This window comes from Calonectris borealis, chromosome 8, assembly GCF_964195595.1.
Source record: "Calonectris borealis chromosome 8, bCalBor7.hap1.2, whole genome shotgun sequence".
Taxonomy (NCBI): domain Eukaryota; kingdom Metazoa; phylum Chordata; class Aves; order Procellariiformes; family Procellariidae; genus Calonectris; species Calonectris borealis.
The window spans coordinates 1506355-1525988 of record NC_134319.1 but is presented as its reverse complement, the minus strand read 5'-3'; the positions used below and the strand labels follow the sequence as shown (position 1 = coordinate 1525988).

Below are 19634 nucleotides of genomic sequence, written 5' to 3'. Positions count from 1 at the left end.
ATGTAGTCAGCAAAAAAATAAAACAGCAGGTGATTGGTTTTGCTTGCAGTCACTGCGTGTCTTGCTGGGATTCTGTGTTCAGCTCCAACTGCATCTTAATGATTTATTATTAATGATGTGTTGTACAGACAAATCCTGGAAATCTATTAAGATGTTTTTTTTCTATGGCAACAAGCAATTAATTCTAATGCCCTGGCTGCTATAACTTCTGAGGCCAGGTGATTGGCCAATGAATAAGAAATGTTTTGATCTTTTGCTGTATTAAATTTAATTGTGTCTAAAATACAGTCTCACAATTGGTGACTCTTCCACCAGGATCATAAAGGTTCAGTAGTACTGAGGATTAGACCTTCATGACCAGACGTGATTGTGTCGTTGGCTAGTGAAAACTTAATGTGAAATGTCATTTAAGTAGGTCTGTTTTGTCAATAGAGACTTGTAGATATTGTGACACGCAGTCGTAATGCTCTTTCACACTCAGGCTGTTCAAATAATAGCACAGGTTGATGGGTGCATATAATCTGAAAACTCTCAGTAGCAATGGTGTGAGATTTCGTAGAGGTAATAATATTTGATCATACAACGGATCATGATTTTTGCTTGTTCCCTTACTGCTAAGTTGCATGCGATTATTTATAAGCAACATCATCTGAATCCTGTAAATATGAAAAGTATAAAATTGTCTCAACTGAATTTATTTTGCAAAGATTTGCCTCAAATGCTTACGTAATTCATGTGCCTAAGTAGAGATTGTGTATTGAAGAGTAAGCAAGTATACAACTTTACCATGTCAAGAACAGAATACAGAAAGCAAACCTCACCTGCAAACGTGAAAGGCAATGGGGATGGAGGGGATCGAAGAGTGATAGCAGTCATCCTTTTTTTTCTGAAAATATCAAAAGTCCAAGTCAATGTAAATGCAGTATTTCACTTATGTTTACAAAATATTAGAGCTTCAAATCAGTAGATATTATCATAGAAATTTGGTAACTTGATTAGTTACATTTTGTAAAAGCCACATTTGTTCCTAGGACGAGGCATAGGATTTAATTGATTATGCTTTCTGTACACAGTGCACAATAGTGGCCAATATCTGTATTTGGGTTATAAATCTTATTCCAAACGATCCTCAGAAAAAAAAAACTTTCCAGTATCTTCAGAGTGTGCTGTGATGAATAATCCACCCTACTTCAATTTATTGAATGTTTTCAGTTCACAAAACATTCGGAGCAGAAGCATGTATCATGACATGAGGAAAAAAATATTTTCTGTTTATAAAACGTACTGTATACGGCTAATTTCCCTTAAACCTTCTAGGGTCACTGAATGCAATGGGCATATCCTTGCTGCTTTTAATCACGGTTGTTTCCAACTGTGGTCAAAAGGCAAACCTCTGATATGATTTAAGAGGTTTGCTTTTACTTGACTCTGTAAGTTGTAATAATTGCTTCTTTTCAGCTTCCTGAATTTCTGGCCTAACGGGTTACGTTACCCACAGGCAGGTAGCCATATCCAGACTCTAATGGGATCACAAAGCCTACAGCATCGGAGCCGCGAGCAGCAGTACGAAGGAAACATGAACAAAGTCACCATTCAGCAGTTTCAGCCACCACTGCCTATTCAGATTCCCTCTTCGCAGAGCTCTCGAGCACCTCAGACAGGGCGATGTTTAATCCAAACCAAGGGTCAGAGAAGTACGGATGCGTATCAGGAGCAGGTGAGAAAGTGTGTCTATAAAATAACACTTGGACAAAAACTTTCTGGTTTTTTCTGCCTTGTATACAGGAGGAAAAGGGAGCAGCTGCCCCAAAAGAGGGCCGCTGCCCAGACAGCATGGGGGAGCATGGCTGAGCTGGAGGCAGGCGAGCAGGTCTGTCCCCTTCCCCAGCACCAGGGACTGATAGCATTTTTTTCTTGGATTGACCAAGCAACACAATTTGGCGTTGAAGTTGCTGAACAGAGCTGACATCGCTGGGTCATACTGAATTAATTTGTCATTTCTGCCAATTCCCCAGTAACCTAGCTCAGTGCTAACAGGGCAGCGTATTTGGCAAGACACTGATCTTCTCAAATTTGTATCGGCTGCTCCAGTTTAGCCCAAGAAAGGCCAGCTGTAGCTCCAGTACCCCCAGTCTAACAAAATGGGTGCTGATGAGTTTCTTCGTTAAGTGGTCCTATCCCTGTTATATTTGGCCTTAGTGATTGCAATAACTGTTTGAGGCACCTGACTTGCAGAATAAGGTTCAGAATCTTTAGTAAACCTTTCTCTTGTGTAAAGTGTTGGACGACCCACACAAGTAGCTGCCTGTATTAACTCCCTGAGTATCGCATTGAGATTCAGAAGCAATTGCTTGTGTGGCTCGAGTACATGCTCAGACTGGCTCAGTGAGTAGTCATTAAGCTACACTGAAGTCATTTTTATTTTATATTCAATTACCCAATGCCATTTAGAGTCATCCTGACTAAAAGATAAGACTCAGCACTATTTCCTGGAGTGAGGCGCTTGTAAAAGTAGTTGGTGCTCAGTGCAGGCTGTTGGGGCTGTGGCCCTGATACTAACAGTGGTCTGGAGATCTCTGAGCTTCAGATACTTACTCCTTGGGTTTGTCCCAGGCATAGCACCCAGGGATGCTGTACGTGTGACACCTCTGGAAAAATAAAAGTGCACAAGATAAAGCCTCACTGACAGATGTTTAAGTGAAAAAAATTTGGCCAATGTGAGCTGCTCTTTCACAAGTCTAAAGGTTTTTCTTTTCTCCTTGAAAATAAAATTTTAAAATATATGCAAAAATACAGGCAGCACTGTGAATATTGTGGTATCATTACAGCATGCTAAAATAATGAAAATACTTGCAGTTTATAACAATGTTCTACTGAATTGACTTTTACTGTATTGTGCAATGCAGCTTTTGAGAGCGTCAACTCATCTCATTAATGGTGAAATGGGATATATGAGAAGAAGATGCCATTGTTTAGGTAGGCTTTAATGTTGGCATTGACTTACCTTGCCGTATCTTTTTAACCTAGTTTTGTGTGAGAATAGAGAAGAATCCTGGCCTTGGTTTTAGTATCAGTGGTGGAATAAGCGGACAAGGAAATCCATTCAAACCTTCTGATAAGGTAAGTTATAAATTTCTCTCTAAACGGTCCTTGCTTTAGTGTGCCATATAGTGGAGACATAGATAACATGAGTGAAATTTTTATGCACTTCTGTTGTGATAATTGAAAGAATTTTTCCCATACTTGCCTTTTTTTTGTTAGGGGAGTGTTGTTCCTTTTTTTTTTCCCCTGGTTCATGAAGACGAGAGAATTAAAACAGAAATCATGTGGGTGTCTGCCTTATATTCCATGTATAAGATAACTTTTGAGACTGTTTTCTGGAGAATCATGTGTCTCATTTTTTTCTTTTAACAGTCAATATAGGCCCTGATTAAACTTCCACTAAAGTCATTAGAGGGAATATTAAAGCAGTAGTAGCATCACTAGGTAGCTGAAATGCCAGGGTTTATAGCAGCTGTATCAAATAAAATCGTCCTGGCCTGCAAACAGGTCTGGAGATCAGTGGTGCCTTACAAACACCACGGCAAGCAGTCTTCTGTTCTGTAATGCTAATTAAAAATTACACCATTATGATACATGATGGTCAGGGAGACTCAGTATTCGTTCTGAGAATTACTTGAGGTTGATAGATCCCTTTACAGTAAAAGGAAGCCTAGTAAAAATACAACATCTGGTGATTATCAGCTACACAGGGCTTTAGGATTAGGAAACGGACTCTTAGGCGTGTGAATTATCTGTTCTGTGCAGTAAAACTGATGGGAGCTTGTTGAAAAACAAGTACTATGGGTACCTCTCGGTTAAACGTATTCTTAACATTTATATTCTTTGATAACGCTGGCTTCAGTTCTAAGAGGCAGTCATAACTTCCATAAATATTGAGAATGTTTGGCAAATGATGAAATTAAAACTATCTTTTAATCTCTTCTCAAAAATTTGAGATCTGCATGCAAATTAAAAAAATAATTTCCCCACCACTCTGAATTACAACAGAAAGCTAATTGGAAATGTAAAATACACTTGGAAATATCAATCTAACACAATCTTAATTCCTTTCAATTTTCTCATTGATAATCCCTGGTTTGAACTTCAAGAATAGTTCCATTTAATGTACATAACCATCAGGCATTTTAACAACTATTCCTTAAAGCATACTAATTTGTGGTGTCCTTCTTTGAGACTGCACACTGGAATTACACTTTATGACATTGTGGTCTTTTTTTCCACAGTTTAATGTATGATGTTAGAATTAAGCTATACTTCCGCTGTCTAACACTTGCCTGACCTTATTAAAGAAGAGTCTATATCCCACTATGAATGTGTCTACACCAGTAATACATGCCGTGCGATAACAGCTGTAGATAGACTTAATTTTACCAGTAACAGAAACGCAAAATTGTGTACTAAGGGAGTGATAGAGCAGAGATTAGTAGTTCAAAGTGTTTTTATGTGTCGTTACTCTGAAACATTGCTCCCCACACCGTTAAATCAGATTTATCATGTTTTAAATACCACAGAAGCGATAAGAGGGTGGTATTGTCTCTCATCATACACGCCAGTCGTTTGTGGTGGTTTTAAGTCAGGCATATGATACCATTCTGTCTATAAGATGAAGTCAGTGGGGACGGCAGTGAGCGCTCTTCTGCATAGCGATACGCCCCTGCCCTGAGGTGCTGCGGGTGCTGTGGTGAGAGGAAAGGACAGGACAAGCAGCAGGAAGCCCAGAAGCAATCAGTCATTTTGAATGGCCGACTTGTGTCACAAGTTAATGGCACAGGGATGAAATACCAGCAGCCCATCGCTCTGTTCCCAAGGAGCTCAGGTTTTTATAAGGTTAACAGAAATACTGGACAGTACCTTGCTCCAGAAGGCTGTAAAATCCCTCAAGGACACACATGATTTGCATGATGGTACCAAGCAGGGAATTTCCCTGCTGTCTCTGGGAGCAATGTAAATGGCTAAAATTTAGCCTATGCTCAGTTCTAGAGTCTGCTTAAAGATATTCACCCTTGGCAGCAGGGTAAGCACAGCAGAGAAAGTGAGACTGAGGGTACAGAAGTACAGGACTGCGTGAGCAGTATGGGTAATATTTCAAATGTGTTCATCATCTAGGAACTCAATCTTTGATTTGGGGTTTTATTAACAGATTTTACTGAAATTCTGAAAACGAATCTAAAAATATCCTTTATTACTTAATAATTTTTCCCCTTTCAAAGTCATTCACTCCTCAGACACTGGATTAAGTGACAGCCCTGCAGACCATTGTATGAAATATCTCAAGGGCTGAATATCAAGACTGCTTTTTAGAAATTTTTTTAACCCTTTTTTTTCCCCTAGAGGAAGTAGAAAAATATTACTGTATAGATTATGGTATGCATTATTCTAATAAATTAATGCTTGCTCCATTTTAATTATCTTCCTGACAACCCTGTTACTCTTGCCCTCTTCAAAAAGGACATTATTTTATAACGTGCAATCTTAGTTTCAAATGACTCACAATTATATTTTCTCAGGCAATAACTCGCTGAAGTTCATGGAGAGCTGCTACAAACCTGTACTACTGTTTGATTACAAACAGATTAAAAAAAGAGTTTAGTATTAGACCATTGCCAGAGTATATAAAGCCCCCAGACACCAGTTAGGGAGACACCTGTATTTTGGGAACTAGTTCTTGGTGATAGCATCCTAACCTCTGTTACTTCTGACTTATAGGGTATCTTTGTTACTAGGGTTCAGCCTGACGGACCAGCATCCAGCCTGCTCCAGCCTGGCGATAAGATCCTCCAGGTATGGGTGGATTTAACTGCTTTGTAACTGAACTGAGCCTTTGCATCTTAGAAGTGCAATGATACTGTTTTCAGTACAAGTTGACTGCTGGTTTTATTATGGTACTTTAATATCGATTTAGAACAGAGTGTTACTCGCAGTACTTTTGAAAGCTGGTCTCAGAAGGAAGGAATAAAGCTGTTTGAAAACAAACCGGGGACGTGGAAAAGAGGCACTGGGGCGTGCTGTCTGACAACTCCCCTGCCACTAGCGGGGAGCTGGATTAAACCCGGGGAGCACACTGAGAGCAGAGGAACCGTAGCACAGCAAGGGGCCGGACTGGCCTTCGTTTTGCCTGGCAGGTTCTGCTCCCCAGGGGTACTGAATGAGGCGCACGGATGCCAGCACCAGCCTTCTGGGAGGGAATGGCACTGCAGGAAAGGGTTAATGCTTACAACCTGTCACAGGAATGATCCAGGTGACACAATTTAAAGTCTAAAATAAAAATAATCCGTACATCATAGCCAGCTTTGCCACGCTAACAGCGCAAGAAGGTGCAGGGAGAAAGGAGCTTTACAAGCAGTTTCACGAGCATAAGTATATGACAAAGCAAGACATGTTTATAATTTTCACCTTTGCGGCTGATGTGACACTGGAGTAAGGAGCTATATAGTCACATTTTTTGATAGAACTGTACCTGGCAATAATTTTACCTCTGGTTCGCTGCCTCAGCATTTTTGAATGCACTCGCATGAAGAACAGCCGCTGCTGGATCCACTACTGGATCATGGAAGCATCTGCATAATTTATAGGGAAATCTCAGCTTTTGATTTTCTTTTTTGTTTCTGTAACAAATATCTTCTGTATTCCAGTGAACTTTTTAAATAGGAAGACAGGCTATTCCTGAACATGCCTTTCAAAATTTCCTCATTCACAGAAAATAACGGCTGCCTATGTAGAAAAACCATGTCCTGCAAGGTTGTTTCTTTTTTTTTGTTAAGCTTGGAAAATGTGTTACCACTGGCAGCAAATAGTATTACTTTTGAAAAAAGGCAGAGAGTCATTGTAGTTGTCTGAAAGGCTTGTAACAGTTTTTAAAGCCATTCACACTGATCAAGGGTAAGAGGTTAACTGTGTTCTATTCGGTTACATGAAAGAAGTCAGCAAACCAAGGACGTTTCAAACGCCTTCCGTAGCCCCTCTCCTCCTGCCTCCCTCTCCGCTCCCCCTGCCCCTCCTACCCAGCACGGGCACTGCAGTCGTTATCAGCTCTGAAGTCTACAATAGGCAACTCATGTTTAATTGCTAGTATGTTCAAAAACCAGTGAAATAAAGAAAACAGTGAAGCTAAATGAAGTACAAAAGTAGCTAGAGATACTCAGAATAATCAAGATGCTATATTGAAAGCTGAGCTTAGTAACAGAAACAAAAATAAGTAAAATGTGTTAAAATGTAACATGAAAATAAGGTGAGAAGGCTGGCTGCGGGGGCAAGCAGTGGGCACGCGCCGTGTGAGTGGTCTTAACGGAGTCGTGCGAGGGCTGTATTGTTCTGTGCAGGGACAGGTCTGGGGGGTGTGCGTGCCTAGCCTGTCTTCATCAAAGACGTACACTTTTGACCTGCATTTATTTTATAGAAATTGTAATGTCAAATGATTTCTCCTGATGGGCACAGGCCATCAGGAGCTGGGATTTCTCGTGTTTCAGCACGTGTTCCTGAAATAGGAGCATTTACGAATATTTATATAATCACATTTAAGGTACTGCTGCATTTTTTTTTAGGTAGCAAATTTCACTCCCCTGATTTATTGATCACTTACGTTGATGAAGTTTGTTTGACTTTGCACTCTGTCATTCTCGTAGGGTTGTGGATCAGTCTCAGCAGGGTTTCTCATTTGTCTCTGTCAGTACATCATTTCAAATTCTCCGGCCAGAACATTTTCCTTTTATTTGCAATTACTCCTACCCGTGCATAATACCTATTACCAGGTGCTGATTTATATTGTGGCAAGTAAAAGGGCAGTCGTTAATCTCATGAAGGAATTAACAGAGAAAAAAACATAACTGTGATGAAGGATATTTTACTTCTCAAATATAAGCAATGCTAAAAGTATCCGGTTCCCTAGGCAGTAAGAACTTGAAATTATTAATACTCACTGGCATCACCTCACCTCCACCCCCATTTTCCACTGTTACCATCACCTCTGTTTGCATTTATCTCATGAGACAATCCCCTGCCAGAGACTAGGGCTTTGTGATACCAGTTGCTATATGGAAGGAGGTTCCTCTTCACCCCAAATCTCTCTTCTTTGGCGTCTGTAGCTGTCTGCACCACTTGTTGTCTTCCACACATGTGCTGGTTGTGACACCAGTTTCTGCTGGGACTCCGAGGGAGGAACCATCTTCCTCTGTTTCCTCAGCCGTAGCCCACTGTGTCCTCACGCTGTCTGCCCCGTGATCCTGCTTTTAGTATCAGCTAAATCTTCGTGCTACAGACTCTCCCTCCCGTCACGTCTGTCTGACACTTCTGCTGTAATTTCACAGCAGCAGTAGTCTATTAACCGAAGCACGAAGGCTTCACTAACCTATTTTTAAATGCTAGTTAAAATACATATATATATTGTTAAAGTGCGGTGTGTTTATAGAATTGCTGTAAGCTAGAGAGACCAGGTTCTGCCACGGACAGCCCTATAGCCCGTCTCTCGATTACCTTCTCAGCCCCCGGCGTTACTGGCTGGCACCTTTATGTATTATCATGGCAGGTAACCCCAGTGTCACCGTTACTGGAGCACCTCGATGCCTGTGCACCTTTTGTGCTCCCATGCAGTGAATTCAGTTTACTCAAGATGATTCACAGGAAGATATTATCAGACCAAGGCTCCAAGGGGAAATTTTTTAAACATTTACATGGAAGAATTTGCTTAGCAGGGTGTTTTCAGGAGAAGCAGCAATGTTTCTGTCATGCATTTATGTGTCTCCCCAAGCAGTTTTGGTAAAAGAACTTTAGAAACTTTAAAAATTAAAAGGCTTGACATTCCCTGGGTGGACTTACCCAGCTCACAGAGAAACTGTCATTCTGAAACATGGTTTTGCCCGATGCCTGTTTTTGACAGAAGAGTGTCTGTGTGTCTTCTGCAGTGAACAAATTCTGGTCCTTACAAGTCCAGAAGCCCACGGCGCCGCTGGGATCCTGGGGGGAGCAGAACTGTTGTATCTTTCCTTTCTGTGTCATAAGCTCTTAAGTAATTTATTTGATAAGTAAGAATGATTTTTCTGTTATAAAATTAGCAGCAGTTTTCATAGATGACTTTTAAGGAGGAACACAGTTGTATGACTGCTAAGGCTGTCAGCAAGGAGAGAGCAGCTCTATCAGCCGTGTCGTACAATTTTGCCACCATATGTTAAAGGCTGCCTTTCAGTTCTAAGAAATCGTGTTTTGGTGGCTCCATGATTCAGCTAAAAACTATTCTTTCTGTCTAATAATTAGAACTAAATAATAACTCAATGTGTAAATATATATGCGGATTTCATAGCATACTTTGTGGGGAACGTGAGACCACAGCAGGAGTGAAAGAAGTAGATTCTGATTATCATTTATTTATATGTTAAATAACAAATCCCTCTAGGTGTGGCCTGCTTAGGTATTTTTGGATGTGTATCTCCTACTGCCCTCTTCCACTGAGAAACTTTTCTTGTAGGAAAGAGGTTTCTCCGCTAGCTAGAGCTGAACCTGCACAACATTTTCCTGCGCCTCACTGCGCAGCTTGAAAATGAGAAGGAGAGTAGGCAGAGCTGGCCTGCTCTCAGGTTTGTTTGCAGGTTCTTTTATTATTTTTTTTTTTCTGAATGAGCAATACAGATCCCAGTGAGCTGTGTGGTGAATAAACTGGAAATTCTTCAGTCCCTCTGAATTACATCAGAGTCCGATGTGAATGCCCAATGGCTGCCTAATTTTGGCACATAAGTGAATGTCTTTGAAACTTTTCCTGCCTGAAATTTGTGTTCGTGTTTCTCAGAGCACATATATTATGTTGTATTAAGCTGAATAAAAGCGAGCTACTTTCCACTATCGCTGGGATGCTGCCTGTTCTCTGTGCTCTGTGCCTGCCCGTTGCCATTTCTGCACTAGAGCTCGCAGCAGCTGATACCTTTGAACAGAAACCTTCAAGTGCCAAGAAAGCACCACCACACTCACAGTCTTCCCCTTCCTGCAGGGGTGTGTGCGCAGCGCTGCTTTTAGTTGTCATTCTGGGCTGGGCATCTCTTAATACAGCGAGAGGGCGTGGGACGTCCTTTCAGCAAGCGCCTGGACCAGGGGCAGGATCTTCACTTCTGCGAGGAGCCGACCGGCAGCGGGCACGGGTGGGCTGGGGAGATGTGAGCACCCTGCGGGGCTCTGGCAGCCGCTTCGTGCTGCTTGTCCAACACCTCAGCCGTGCTGGCTGCTGGTACGGGGTGGCTCTTGCGGTCTGTCTGCCGTATATAATATGGCGTAGTATGGTTTTGTTGTGGCCAAGAAGATAGCAATGTATAATGGTCTGGATATGTGCAACAGATGTCTGGTAGTTCTTCTACGGGGCTGTAATTTCACAGCAGCGGTAGTTTATTAACCAAAGTGTGAAGGCTTCACTAGCCTATTTTTAAATGCTAGTTAAAAAATACATATATATTGTTAAAGTGCGGTGTGTTTATAGAATTGCTGTAAGCTAGAGAGACCAGGTTCTGCCACGGAGGGCCCTATAGCCCATCTCTCGATTACCTTCTCGGCCCCAGCAGGCTCCATAACCACTGCGAGCGCCGGTCCCAGCTGTACACCCGTGCGTTCCCGGACATCTCGCTGTGCCTTTAGCGATGGGCTCCACGGGTGAAGGACAGCGGAGGTTTCTGCCGGTGTCTTTGGGGAGGGAAGGGGGAGCTTAGAGCCAGCTGAGCTCTTACCCAGCTGTGTGCAAGCCCTGCAGTAGGGCCACGGGAGTCTGAGGACCTACCTGGCCCCCAGGGAGCGGTCCTGAGGCTTCCAGGGATGGCTGAATGGCAGGTGTCTGCAGCGAGCACTGTCTTTGTTCCGTAACGGATCACCTTCACGGGCTTTATTCTGTAGAATGGTGGATCTTCTGCTTTGGCTTATTGATCACACTCAGTAAACTGTTGGTAATTATGTTTAAAATTTGACTATTTTAAGTAGCGTTGTAACAGGCTGTAACAGATTTAATTAGCACCAAAGCAGAACAGTTTATTCAGTAAATTTTTCCCTTTTTGTATACGCAGTATGTCTGGATCTGATCTGAGCCAGAGCCTCCTTTGTAGTCAGAAATGCATTCTGGCAGCATTAACTTTCTTTGGGCTTCACAGCGTTTGAAACTCTTACATCCCAGCGTTACTGTTTCTTCAGAAAATATGCGGAATATCATAGAGCCACAGAATAATTTCGGTTGGAAAGGCCCTTTGAGGTCATCTAGTCCAGCCACTGCTTGAAGCACAGGGGTGCGGTATCTGTCCAACGGAGGGAGAGCGAAATGTGCTCTCTCAGTGGTACAGTCAAACTCCTGTTTGTGGGAAATCATTATATGATTATTATTTATTTTAGCCTTGCTTTTAATTTTTGTATACCCCTTTGCTCCCCCAAAATGAAGACACGAAATAGAATCTCATTTGATGTCTCTTCTTCTTGTTTTTGTGTTACAGGCAAATGGACACAGTTTTGTACATATGGAACATGAGAAAGCTGTATTACTACTGAAGAGTTTCCAGAATACAGTAGACCTAGTTATTCAACGTGAGCTTACTGTCTAAATATTTTTTTATAAATAGTAAATATGTCTAGCCAGATCTAATGTTCAAACAGATTTATACATAGGAAACAAATTTTTTGCCAATTGCTGGACCAATGGCAAACAGTAGTGCCAAATGTATAATACTATATGTTAGTACCAATCATCTTGAAAAAAATATATTAACTATATAAATATATTGTTCCTGTGGCTATGTATTAGTTTTAATTGTCAGCCTCTGGCTGTGCATTGGTGCGTTTTTTTAATCAAGTTACTTCTTAAAGTCAATTTCATATGATTTCAAAACACAGAAGCACATACAAATTCTTTAGGAATTCTGCTGTCCATCAGAAACACTGCCTCAAAGTTGTATATGCCTTTATAAAGATAAAATATATTAACCTGTACTTCCCATGAAATATTTCTATCATGTCACATACAAAAATATAGAGAAAAAATATTTTCATAAACACCTCAAAGAAAGTATATATTAAATTAAATAATGTTCATTTATTTTCAATGCAAAGATATTATATGCCTTATGAAAATACCTGTACATATGCAGTGTGTATAGCTGGCTCCATATTAATTAGTAAAAATGTCACTATACAGGGTGAGATACTTAATAAATTATACTGTCAACTCTGGGACCTAGATATAAATAACCTACATGAAAATTGGTTAACTTCCTTTTGTTTGACACTTTTAGTTGATTCCATGTGAACACACTAAATGGACAAACAGTGAATTGTGACAGGTACGGTTCATAAATGGAAGAAGGTTGTGATGGGTGGCAGTAAAACTTCTTTTGTTGCTGCTAATTTTATTATTTAACTTTTTAATTTAAAATTATAGGCCCTTTACTTACATTCCCCATTCCCCCAGTCTTACATTGTTCTGTATTTTTACTCTGGTCCAGGCTCTGCTAGCCCCTGCTCGCTATATTCGCTATCAGTGAGGCTTTAAGCTTTACACAATCCTTTATTTGAGCAATAGTCTCTTTAAAATGAATGGGAGCAGGTTTAATCTAAGATACGATGCATCACAGGGGGAGCAGCGGAAGACACTGAGCGAGCCTGGGAAAAGCTTTCCCACCGAAGTACGCAGTTTGAAAGCCCTGAAGGTAAAGGTCCTGGTGCTGTTCCCAGCAGAGAATACTGACAGCACAGAACTTTGCAAAACTGCTGTTGGTTCAGCAGTTCAGGCGTCCGTCGTGTTTGTAACTGACAGCAAGACGGAAAAACATAAGAAAACCTCCCACAAGATTTTTTCAGGGGATCTAGTTTCCATTGACCGGAATGACACCGATGGCAATGGACTGCAGGGAGAGCCAGAACCTGCCCCGGGAGGGCCGGGCTCACTGGCGTCTTTTCCAGCTGGGTTAGCAACACCCTGAAAAACCCAGGTCAGAGGGGTGTAGCTAGAGCACATGGGCACGGCCAGGAACGTTTTACTTTTCTGCTTGCAAGAGCCTCTAGAAAGTCTTAAACCTTTCTTCTCTTCCCGTCAAGCGCACGCTGACCAAGGTAATTATACTTCAAATTAAACTAAACTTCAAAAGAGATATGGCCGTTATGTGTAAAGCCCTGTCTGCTATATGGACCTAGTATTCCTCCCACAGAGGTATAAATACACTTTGTGGAGTTCCACTGCAGTCCTGTGTACAGTAAGCGGAAGGCCAGAGCTGCGAAAGGTGCTCTCAGCGTTCCCGTTAGCCGATGTGTCCCTGGCATCGCTGAAACACAGCAGGGCTCGGAGCTCCTGCGCAGGCGGTTTGGTGTGCGAGGGGCTTACGCCAGGCCCAAGGCACACCGGGCAAGTTCATGGAAGAGAAGTCTGCCGAGGCTGCTACGCGCCTAGCAATCGCTTCGGGTGCGGGTGTTGGGAGAGGGTGGTGTTACGAAGTCCACCTGTGCGCATAGGAAAGGAGAGCTAAAGTACCCCATACATAAAAATTAAATTACAAATTAGTACAGTAGGAACTATCCCCAAATGTTATTATGAAGCACCTTTTTAATTGTTTAGATTTTTTTTCCTTTTTTTTCTTTTTAACTGCATGGCAACTGTTGAGCAGTAGCGTGCGGCGGGGCTGTGGCGCTGGAGCCAGCGCGCTGGGTCAGTGCAGAGCTGCAGCCCAGGGCTCGGCTGCGCTAAGGGATTTCTTGAGCAACCATTTGGAAAGTGACACTTCTACATTTGCATGTAAGTCCCCTATTCTCTGATTGTTTGCACCTCCCTTTTTCTTCTCAATCAACAGGAACAATTAAGCTTATTAGTATAAATATTAATGAAACATGAATTCCAAGCTGACTAAGCGAGTTCCCACATCACATGAATTTTACTTTATCCATGCAAGCATTCCTACTGGAAGAGCTTCTGTACCACCGGAGTGGCAACATACCACCAGATGCCACAGTGAGCCATAGCTGATGCTAATCCTAAAATTTACAGTTTGAATAAATGATTTTATGATATTCAGAACATAAATTTAAATAATTAATACTTTTTAGTAAATTAAAACCTTTGTGATACCACAAGCTGAAAAAGCTTACTGAATTCACATGATTTGGTTTTGGATCGTTATTTGCTCAATTTTTTCAGCTTTCAGTTTTCCATCACATGGATGTAATTTCATAATGTGCCATCAAATCACACAGGCTCTGGCAGACCCCATCTAAAACTATTCTAACATTCATGGCAATTCAGAGGCTAAAATTTCCATCCTTAAGTCCTCATTGCCCTTTAAAAAAAGAAGTAAGGGTTTATTCAGAAAATTGTAGACACCTACATAGCTTTTAGTTAATTATGTCGAATGGTAATTAGGTCCCTTCATAGGCGTTTATGCACCTAGATTCCTCTGTGGAGCTGCCTTTGTCTTTTCATGCAGAAAATCACTCTTCTGAATGTGACCACACGCGCACCCGCAGGGCGATGCAGCGTATACCACCACGTCTGTTGTCACACCCCCCGTAGGCATTTCATGACAGCCCAGCTCCCCAGCGCAGAAATCCTTCCTGTGACTCTGCTTCGGGCAGGAAAATGAAGTGAATGACTACGACAGCTTTGAATCATGCTGTAACGCTGTCTGATGTCATCGTTCCGAACACGATGCACCCATCCGCCCCCCCGCAAGCAGGCAGGCTCCCGAGACGCGTGGCAGCATTAAATACACATATTACACACGTAGCACCAAAAATGTGGTAGGGAGTTGCAGATATAGGAAGGCTGACGAGGGCTCTGCCTTAGGACCTAGAACCAAGGTAACAACGTACAGGTAAAAACTGGTAAACTGAAGAAAGCAACTGAGCTTTAGTGCTTGTTCATACCATCTTTTGTGCTTGGCTGTTTTTCTGCATGCTGAGTTTATTAGATTTAAAGCACAGTGGCATAATCAGTCGGGGCTGTGGGCAGAACTATATTTCAAGATTGCTGAGTGCTTTCATTAATGAGTTATAATGAAAAGGAAATTACTATAAAATTAAGTTAGTGCAGTGGAATGTCACGTTGAACTCCTTAACATAGCCAAAACTGCCACCGACCCTAGAAAGGGGCTTGGGGGGAAGTTTGGACTCCCAGCTGAAACACGCAGTAGCGAAGCTTTAACATCAACCCCCAGTGCCCAAAAAATACCAAATATTTTCTTTTTGGCATTATTTTTATTCAAATTGGCTGAAATGATGTTTAGCTAGCACTAGTATTATAAGCAATTAAAATTACTTTAATGGGACTACTTAGGATTTTTATCTTAGTCCTTCAAAATAACTTGCACCTTTTGTCTTTCCTGGCAGGTCTCCTGTAACCTCACAGACACGATCACGTACAACCTGGTTTGCAGGTCGGGTACCAGGCTATGTGCATGCTTTGCACGTAATTACGATTTTTTTATTTTTTTTTTACTAAATATGATTATATGGCAAGTGCTGGAGGCAGGTGACAGTTCACCGTGAGGTGCATTCCACATTCATGTGTGTGTGGATGAATTTTGATCCAGGCAAGCACCGGCTCAGAATGCAGATGTTTCCTTTCTTTAGGCTGTTCAGGTCGCCCAAATGCACCGTACGTCCCACACCGACGACACAAGCACTCAAACTCAGTATCTTTCTAAAGCTACTCATGGAAATTTTCATACTGGCTGACGCAGGCTGTGTTAGAGCAGCTGGCAGCTCTGCCCCACCAGGTTTTCGCTGTAGCGCTGCAGCGCGCGTCCCCATGGCAATAGGTCTGTTAGCTGGGAACGCACAGTTCGGCTTTTTTAGATTTTTCCGTGCAATAAACACTTTAACGATCCTCAGGGAAGGGCTAGATTAAGAAAGGAAGCCTGCGATGTAATTCCCTTACCCTCACTTTGCAGCAAGTTTTAAGGAGCTCGGTGGTGGGTGCCAGACCTCCCATTCCTGCGCTACCCTCGTACCCCAAAACCGACTGCGGGGCCTCCTTCGCCGAGTACACGGTGTGCCAGAAACCCAGTGGCCAGGCTGGTAGGAACTCGTTTGCTTTTCTGCAGTCTTGTTACAAGGCAGCTCTTAAGGGGAAAAAAAGGAGGAAGGAGGAAAAAAAAAAAAAAAAAGAGGAAAGAAAAAAAAAATTAAAAAAAAGAAAAATCTGCTTCCAAAATGCTTTTCTTATTTTGAGAAAAAAGTTAAGACCAAACCCCAGGAAGCCTGCAGGACCCTCCAGAATTAATAATTTACCCATTTTCCCATTCACAGCTTGTGGTTTTTATCTGGGTGTTGATAAACTATGATATTTAGAAGCCAGTTGTTCATCACAGCGATCATTTAACATCTTCAAATCTGTTTTGATGTTTTCCAAGGTATTTTTTAGCATGTCCATGTCTGCATCTATGTTTCACGACACTCTGCTAGCTCTGAGGCGGGGTGCCAGCCAGGGACGGGGGTGCCTGGCCGGCGTCTCAGCGCAGGTACCGGGGCAGGACAGAGCTGAGGGTGTAGGTGAGAGCCGAGAGCCAGGCCGAGGGGCGAGGTCCCGACGCCGAGCGCAGTGCATCCGCGGGGCAGCAAATGCACCGGTTTCCAGGGGTCCATTGGGAACACTCAGCCTGAAAGACTGCTGAGGCTCTTACAGGTGGCCTTTTTCTGAACAGGAATGAAAGACCTTGGAAACGTTGCTGTAATAGCCATATTTTTTAGCTCATATAGGAACACCTGAAAAGTGAAATCACTAATGTTGTAGACCACCACTAATCTTCATGAGCCAAAATTCCAACTAAAAATTACAGTATGAAATGTTCAGGAGATTGGTTTGCTGTTGCTAGCAAGCATTTTGAATGTAAAGACGTTCCTTGGTTGAACCTCTCTGGCTTGTAATATAGCATTTAATTACCTTATGCAATCAAAAAAAAGCTTCTTTATAGATATGTGTGTATATATGTATATATCTGATAGAGATATATGCAACAGTAAATGCAAAGGCAGTATTAAATGAAAAGCTGTACGTCAGTCTGCTCACGTGCAGGATCTGGTCTCGAGAGAAGAGCCAGGGGTCAGTAGCGGGATGATGGGAATCGGGGGTGCTCATCCCCGGGGAAGCGGCCGCTGACAGCAGCAGGGTTAGCGCCTGGGGTCTGTGCTGCCCAGCCTCTTAAGCGGAAGCTAAGCTCAGGAGCAGGTGGGTTCTGTGTTTCACCGGAGTGCTGCCCCCTCCCCCTGTAAAACAGAAGTAAGATTTGACACGAGTATCCATTTCCCAAAATTCAAAAACAGGCACGGGAGGTGATAAGCCTCAGTCGTGGGCTGCGGGGTCACCGCCTACCTTAGCAGTATTTTTCACTGGTGGGATTTTACATTTAGAATTGCCAAATGAGAATAAAATTTTATCTGAGGTTTGAGCTCCCTACCCATGGGCTAGTGTCTACCGCCTCCCCGTCCTGCCTCAGCGCTCTTCCCCCAATCTTCTGCCTTCAAAAATTTAATTTTAAGCAGCGCACAAAGATGTACCATTTCATTTTCAGGCAATCAATCAGATGTAAGGATTTATTTCACTTGTCAGTCTTGCCAGTGTGAGTGGAATACAACATAACGATACAACTTTCAGGCCAGTAGTTTGGATAGGATATAAATTAATCGGTGGTTTGGTTTTGTTTTGAACACCTTCGGTTTGGGTATGTGATGGCGGGCATCAAGCCACGTGTGCGGCACAGCAGTGGCACCCAGAGGCCAGGCAAGGACGCCCGCGCTCTGCCCCGCCGAGGGCGTGCGGAGCAGCTAACGGCAGCTGTCATGGAAAAGCAAATTTCAAACGACAGTATTTGCGAATCACGGAGTTTAAAGCGTTTATCAAAAAAAAAAAAAAAAAAAAAAAAAGCCTTTTGCCAATCTTCTTCCTGGACAATTCCAGCAAATATTCTGGAAGTGAATGACATCACTGCATTGCATAAGAATTTCCACGGCCCTTGTAAGGCGTTTTCTGCAGCACCACCAACCCAGCCACAGCCCTGCAGCACAAGAGGCTTCATCTCTGTCAATTGGGGCCTTCTCTGTCTCTTTGCTAGCACGTGTGGCCCTGCCCCGACCCCGGGCAGAACAAACGCTCTCATCAGTTCCGTTTTCTACTTGTGAGTACTGTATCCAGTTCAGAACCAACAGCTTACTTTACTAAAAATTTTACCATTTTATAAAAGACATGTTTAATTATGATGGAGATGGCTGTATTGTAATTAATATTTTGAGATAATTGTGATTTTGAGCTTAAATTATATACAGAAAATGGTCATTTTTGTATGTGTTAAAAGATTGCTATATTACAAATGACTAACTGTACTTTTCAGTTTAATTACAGTATTAATGTAAATAAAGCTGAATGAAGAAATATTTACTACTTTATTAACATAGATTGTGAATGTACTTAATGTTTTTTGCAGTATAAAGACTTACTGAACTTGAAAGCTGCTTCATTTTATGTGCAAAAAGGTACTTCAAAATTATATTTTAAATCTATTGATTCAGTGCAATCAATTATATTGTTAGTTCATTTGCACATGCAGGTTGTATCCTTCCAGTTTTATTTCATGTATGACACTTATCCGTAAGGTGCATATTGTGTTTAGAATGCATTTTGCAGATGCTTCTGTACATAAAACAAATACAGGGACTAAAACAATGCTGTGCAGTGTATAGCAGAGCCATTTTTCGGCTTTGGTGTACCCAACTTTTTCAGTATTTAAAAAAGTGTTTTGAATAACATTAAAAAGTCTCTTTATTGTATAAATAATAAAAATGTCACCTTATTGTAATTAATTTTTGTCATCTTTTACTATTGGAAAAGAGCTGAGGTTTCAAAAAACGCTGTTTTGCAAGTTACAGGAAGCGAGATGGTTGTGACCAACCCATCCCTTTGAAACTGGTGCAGGTACCTGGTAACTACACCTTTCCCATCAGGCATTTAACTTGCAGCTTCAGAAGCATTCACGGCATCTACCTGCAAACCAAGCGGTGTTTGAGGGAAAGGCTCCTTTTAATTACCAGGTACGTCAGAGAGAGACTGAGCAACTCCCCTTGTTCAGCCGTAGCGTCTGGCGAGACATCAAATATGGAAATGGAGCGACTGCAAGCCTGTGAAGAAAAGCTTAGATTTGCCTTGCCGCGTTGCCTTCCCCTTCCCTTGCGCCCGCCGCCCCCAGGCCCTCTCTGCCCAGAGCAGGTTAATACGCGGCAGCGGGCCTCCGCTGCCTCCAGCCCTGCGGGCCAGTTCTGGTCCTTCTCGCACGGGGCCACGGTCCGGTGCAGCTGTGCGCGAGGTGCATCACGCACCCTCGCTCTGCTGAAAGGTGCTCGCTGCATTCGCAGACCCTGAGGGTGAGTTAATTCTGGACACATTCAAAACCTGGAAAGTTTAACTTGACCGTATTAAGTTTTGCTGTGTTACAGAAGGGACAGGCGGAGAAAGGAAAATGCTTTCGTTACACATTTTTCCTTATAAACACGTACCGTAGGAAGGATACCCGTTCGATGTCAGCCTGGCAGCCTTCATACAGAAGCTGAATGGAAGAGGAGAATCAAGAGCGAGGCGTGTTGCTGTTCCT

The 19634-nt window shown here is 42.4% G+C and overlaps 1 protein-coding gene across 1 annotated transcript in view; it reads left to right on the top strand.

Annotated features, from left to right (window-relative positions):
- LRRC7 (leucine rich repeat containing 7) overlaps positions 1 to 12411 on the top strand; it is a 180414-nt gene extending 168003 nt beyond the window's left edge. The window contains 4 exon segments of the mRNA XM_075155536.1: positions 1499 to 1717; positions 3028 to 3120; positions 5770 to 5844; positions 11508 to 12411. Of these exon segments, the coding sequence (XP_075011637.1) occupies positions 1499 to 1717; positions 3028 to 3120; positions 5770 to 5844; positions 11508 to 11615 (495 nt within the window). The 3' untranslated portion in view covers positions 11616 to 12411.
- The last annotated feature ends 7223 nt before the right edge of the window (positions 12412 to 19634 follow it).